Here is a 6,000-nt window from a genome sequence, read left to right as displayed (position 1 = left end):
CTGTCACTCTGCCTCCATCCAGCCTTTATTTAGATTTGATGCATCAGTCTCCATGGTGATGAGTACAATTGGCAGCTGAAACTGTTGTGAACTTCTCCATGAGTCATATTTCCTGTTTCAGAGCTGCTGATTGGCTCTTTGGGCCCTTTACCTTCAGAAGTCATGGACGAAGCACTGAAGTCGTTCACAGAGAGAAGTGTGAACTGATCAAGCAAAGAAACTGAAACATTTCAAACGGAAGAAACTGAACTGTTTCCTAATTCCTGTGACTCTGACCTTTGACCTGTGTGTTTATTATCTTTATTATTTTTTAAATCTTTGATGTTTGATGTTTCTGCTCCTCCCATTCAACACATGTCAGTCCATATCCCAGCAAACTAAATCATCTCCATTTACACATCAAATAGAAACATGAATCACTTGTAATGATTAGAAACTTGATAGAATTTCAAATCTAGTTTGGGGAGTCATTCAGTGAGAAACAGTGAAATGATTTTCCATGTGAAAAGGTGGACAGCAGAAACAGAAAGAAACAGTGAGAACTAAAAGAGAAACAAAGAGCTTTGGAACAACGAGGCAGCAGGAGGACAGCTGCAGTTTAACAGCTTCAATTCACTGACAGGAAACAACATTAGAAATATCATCATCCTCAACTCATCTGCTGCACTGACACTGACACCTTCAACGGACACACCTTCACTTTAACACCAGTGTAAATGTATGGAAACATCCTGTGAGTGAAAGTGTGTGTGAAGGTGTGTATGTGTGTGTTAGTATCAGGATCAGAGAACGACAGCTTTCCTCTGTTCCAGTCCAGATTCACTCTGATCCTCTGGAGCTTCTTCTGGACTGAGAGAACAGTGAAACCAGCTGATGGTGAACATTCTGAGTATTTACCTTCATAGAAACATATTCCCCATAATCCAGACTCTATGCTTCCCTTCCTCTGCACAGACTCTGCTAACACACACAGTCCCCACCCTGTACTGTCTCCAACATCAACATCCCAGCTGTGAGTCCCTGAGTTAAAGCCCTCAGAGCCCAGGACAGAGAAGATCGATCCATCAAACCTCTCTGGATTATCAGGAAGCTGCTGCCTCTCTCCTCCTCGTCTCACACTGGTCAGATCTTCAGACAGGATGAGGTTTGGATGAGCAGTGTTTGGGTCCAGAATGAGAGGAGTGTAGGAGACCATGTCCTTCATGTTGTTCCAGATGTTGAAGGTCAGGTTGCCCAGGTGTTTGGCCTGGTCTATCAGAGCTCCTGAGGGCAGCTGTGGATCATCCAGCAGGGGGCAGCGCTGGACTCTTTCCACTGCAGCCTTGTAGTTGTGCAGGAATGAGACGTCTTCAGCTCTCAGCTCCTCCTCTGTGGCTCTGACTGTGTCTGAAAGAGCTGCTATCTCTCTGCTCAGAGCCTCCATCTTCTCCTTCATCATCCCACTCTTCTGCTCCTCTTCCTCCCTCAGTGCAGCCAGCCTGGCCTCCTCTTCTTCTGCTAGAAACTGGTGAAGCTTCTTAAACTGCTCCTTAATCTGCCTCTCTGTGTGTCGGGCCTGGACCTTAATGTGTTCTGCTGTTTGATCAAACTTCACTTGAACTTCTTCACAAACCTTTAACTTCTTCTTTAAGAGCTCCAGAGTTTCCTGAAGTTCCTTCTTGTGTTGTTGTGCAGCTTCATCGATGGGTCTGAATCTGTGATTGGTGTGTTTTTCTGAGTCTCTGCAGACGAGACACACTGGCTGCTGATGGTCCAGACAGAAGAGTTTGAGTTTCTCAGAGTGCAGACTGCAGAGAGCCTCTGAAGCTCTCTGATCTCTCTCCTGTAAGAACGAGTCACACAGGTTCTTTAAAGCCAGACATAAAGGTGGATCCTTTGAAGATCTTCTCTTACAAACTGGACAGTCGTGTGTTGGTCTCTCTCTCCACCATCTCTTCAGACAGTCTTTACAGAAGCTGTGGCTACATGACAGAAGAACAGGATCTCTGAAGACCTGCTGACAGACCGGACAGCAGAGATCCTCCTCTGATCTGGAAGCCATTGAGTCTGTGAGTGAAGCTGAAAACAGCAGACAGGAAGTACAGTCAGTCCTGGCTCCCCTCCCTCCTCTACCACCTTCACTGAAACTTCCTTTGAGTCGTGTTTTTGCTCAAACTCACATTCAGTGTGTGGAGCGTCAGCAGCTTGAAGCAGCAGTGTTGGAGTTTTCCACTTTTCTCTCCTGTAGCTGGACTCACTCAGAGGAAGCTGCTAGTTTGGTCTGAGCTCAGTCTGATCGTCTGTGCGTCTCTCTTTACTGAGGACGAACAACTTCCTGTTTCCTGGTTTGTCACATTTGAGTGACGTGAGGGGAGGAGACAAATGTTGCTGTTTGACTTTAAACTAAGGTGTGTTTCAATCCTGCCTGCAGCTCAAAAACTGTGAAACAGGTTTTGTGTCTTTTCACCTCCACAGGTCACAACATGAAACCTGTTGTGAAGTTTATAAAATAAAGTGTCACTCGGTGGTGCAGCTGTTTGTCAGCTTCTATTTCAGACTTTGTTCTGGTTCTTGTTCAGGTTCCCAGCAGTGGGAGTGTAATGCAGTCACACACACACAGGTGGTGTTAAGGTGGATTCACTTAGTTACAGACAGTGGTGTTATTTCTTGTAACTAAGGGTGTGTTTCACTCCAAAGTTCAGACATTAACCTGCCAGAAGTTGTAAAAGTTACTAATAAAGAGCTTTTATCTCATTTCACATGCAGGTCAGAGCATGAAAGCTGTGATGCAGCAGTTTGAGAGAAATTGCTGCTGATATAAAATATTTTTTGTGGTTTTACAAAATATATAAAAGAGCAGAAAGAAAAGAAATACGTGTAAAGAGTGCAGCAAAATGCATGTTTTAGTGTGAGTTGGTTCATCTGATCTGGTTGTGTAAAAGTCACTGCATGACACTGAGTGTTACTTTTGTGTTACTGACACTCATCTCTGACATCTCTTTCTCTTACTTTCTTTTTTCTGTTATTTAGTCAAAAATCTTTCAAAGAAATAATGAATTCTCCACACGTGTTTGAAGGTTGCTGATACGTTCATCTAGCACAGACCCCGTTGCTGGAACGCCAAGACAATTCTACTACAATGGCAAAAACAAGACGCAAGTCACCAGAGCTCTTTGTGTTGCTCGTGCATGAGGGAGAGAACTGTGACGAGCATCGTTCCCTCCAAGTAAGCAAATGAATGTTAATAGTCAAACATAGAAATTAACATTTGCAAAATCATTCCAGCTATGTGGTGCATCTCCTCCAGGTGTGTAAATCACACATGCAGAGTGGTTTGAGTTCCTCAGAGCTTCATAAATGTCTCTTCCAGTTGTTTCTATCACTGTCCATATGACCAGAGTCCAAATGTATGCAGACATGGGTATAACAAACATACCAGTTAGTTTTGCTGTTTGTCAATGTGGCTTTCAGTTATCTTCAAGGCTGCAGGCCTTTGTCAGCACTCCTGTTTTATGGCCTCTATCAACCCTCATCACCTCATTTCATGCATTCTTCCTGTGGGGGGATACTTATGACTCCTCTATATACTTATGACTCCTTTCGTCTCTGCAGAAAACCTTTTTTGGAAAGGGTATTGGATTCAATTATTTTACTGCTGTTATAACCCCACCTGTTGAGTCACTTCAGCAGTCTTGTTCATGATGCAAATGACAACAACAATGACACAAAGGAAGACCCTCTTCAGAGTGTCAAAGTATGCATAGCACAGTGACACAGCATTAGGTGATGTTCATAGGAAATTGCTGTCAGTCATTCCCCGTCACCACCATAGCTTCTGGTTTCTGTTCACAGAATAATGATGCCATCCTTGAACTTCCTCTCTGCACGGTCGATTGGAGCTTGGAACGCTCCCCTCATCCTTCAGATCTCCATCTGTTGTCCACAATCTCCTCGTGATTACCTCTGGAAAGCCCCGTGGCACAGCTCTCCATCCAATGCAGCTTTATGGTCATTGCTGTGGTTCCAGAATCTTCTCATGATGACCAGTAGGTCCCCAAACAGCATGACCTTTGACCTCAACCCCTGCCTGGGCTGTCAGCTATGGTCCCTACTTCTCGCTGGGTCTCTGAAGATTTCTCAGGAGATTCCACGCTTGGGATCATTTCTTCCAGCAATGCTCTGCTGCACCTGTATCTCCTTACTAGAGGAAAAACTTCTATTTGGAAAACATGTCAACCATCATCAAACCAAATTTTCCTTTCAGTTCAGTGAACTTCACTTATCAAAAAAATATAATTATTTATTATTTATTAATTATATTATTCATTTATCACGTTTTCACTTTCACTTATAGGCCATCAAAGTGTTTCTTATCTTTACCCAAATAATTGGAGCAGAACTTAAAATCTATAAGCTGTAAAAACTTTATATTTGAAGACTGAAAGAGACCCAGGAAGTGGTCACAGGACGAGGGTGACAGACTGTCTGAAGTAGTTAGAACAAGACAAGGCTGTTGGACCAGGTGTGCTTGCTTTTGAAACTGTGTCTTAATTCCACCTGTTTCACATACAAGGGTCAGTTCTACAGGCAGGAACATGGGTGTGCCGTGGGCTCCCCAGTTTCACCCATTGTGGGTAACTTGTATATGGAAGACGTGGAAAAGAGGGCTTTGCTATCCTACCCTGAAACACCACCAAGTCATTGGTTCAGGTATGTGGATGACACCTGGGTGAACACACAAACCTCCATCTCTGGTTTCTTTGACTGGAGGTTGTTGATGATTTGATGATTTCACAACACTGTATGTGATGTCACTGGTGATGTCATCTTCTCCATCTGCTGAAATGAGTTAAAGTAAACACTTTTATGATTTAAGAATCTAAATGGACCAAATTATGATGACAGAATGGAAACAAAATACCACAATGAATAAGAATGAATATGTACAAACCTTCAAGTTTCCTGTGAACACATCGTCTCACCAGCAGAACCAGTAACACCAGTAGAACCACAACATAGACTGATCCAACAGGCAACAGCACAGAGAGAAGAGGAGGAGAGATGGAGGTAGAACCAGGAGGAGGTGTGTTTGTCTAAAATAAAGCAAACACTGCCAGTAGCGGTTTTAGATACTGGCGACACGGGCGGTTGCCCGGGGCGGCATCGTGGTGGGGGGCGGCATCACGGGCATCGGCAAAAAAAAAAAAAAAAAATGCTCGTACTCTTGCTGCCCCGACGTCAGCCAGCGATTATTGGGAATGGTACAGGCACCGATCGGTTTTCTATCGCCCATTTGCTGGGAGTAAGAGCGCCCTCCGTTTGCGAGGTGCGCCTGCTGCTTGCAGCACAGGGAGGAGAGGTCGGGGCGGCGGGGGATTCTCTGCCTGGCTGGAGCAGCGTCAAATAACCAAGTCTCAAAATAAAACAAAATAAAAACAAACCAACAAACACGAAAACACCAGACATTATGATACAGACTTATAATTTGCACCGATTTTTTTTTTCAAAATTCTATACATGAAAAGTGAGCGCGAGCCCTCGGTGCGCCTGCTCGCTGCTGAAGTCAAAGTAAACTTTATTGTCATCTCCGCTACATACAGTCCAGTATATAGAGAGACGAGACGACGAGGCTCCAGTTACAGCAGTGCAAGTAAACAAACAATAAATATAAGAAGAGTAAGAGAATAAATATAACTTTAGGACTCGGGGTAAAGGGATCAAAAACAATTTATAATTTACAGTTTGATGATTTAAAGTCTCACACACAACCCGTCGAAAGGGGAGGGGGGCCGGCTGCTTCCAAATAGAGCACATTTCATTCATAATGTTGTAAATCCAAGCCCATTATGTATTCATGATTTGAGTCCTGGGTTGTGTGAAATCTCAGAAATAAACCTTAGACAAAGTGAATCTGTGAACTAAGGTGTAGGTGTGTTAGATCATGTTGTGGTGATCCTGGGGTTGAGGGATGGGTGTTCATACTGGAGTGCAAAATTAAAACCAAGATGGACAAGTAAAGTT

The 6,000-nt window shown here is 43.7% G+C and overlaps 1 protein-coding gene across 3 annotated transcripts; it reads right to left on the bottom strand.

Moving 5' to 3' along the window:
- Positions 1 to 649: 649 nt before the first annotated feature.
- LOC148103382 (nuclear factor 7, ovary-like) lies at positions 650 to 2,053 on the bottom strand. 3 transcript variants are annotated; one of them, XM_087839127.1, is made up of 3 exons: positions 1,808 to 2,041; positions 1,355 to 1,621; positions 650 to 1,321 (listed from the first exon to the last, which is right to left on the bottom strand). In XM_087839127.1, exons 1-3 carry the CDS (start codon positions 2,039 to 2,041, stop codon positions 650 to 652), a joined length of 1,173 nt encoding a protein of 390 aa, XP_087695253.1. The 3 variants fall into 3 exon arrangements, with proteins under 3 accessions (XP_087695253.1, XP_087695254.1, XP_087695252.1); XM_087839126.1 differs by having other exon boundaries at positions 820 to 930; positions 968 to 2,041; XM_087839128.1 differs by having other exon boundaries at positions 650 to 2,053.
- Positions 2,054 to 6,000: the final 3,947 nt, after the last annotated feature.

This window comes from Neolamprologus brichardi, chromosome 3, assembly GCF_056152115.1.
Source record: "Neolamprologus brichardi isolate AB-2024 chromosome 3, ASM5615211v1, whole genome shotgun sequence".
In the NCBI taxonomy this organism is placed as follows: Eukaryota; Metazoa; Chordata; class Actinopteri; order Cichliformes; family Cichlidae; genus Neolamprologus; species Neolamprologus brichardi.
The sequence above is the reverse complement of the archived record's forward strand: the minus strand, read 5'-3'. Positions and strand labels throughout refer to the sequence as shown.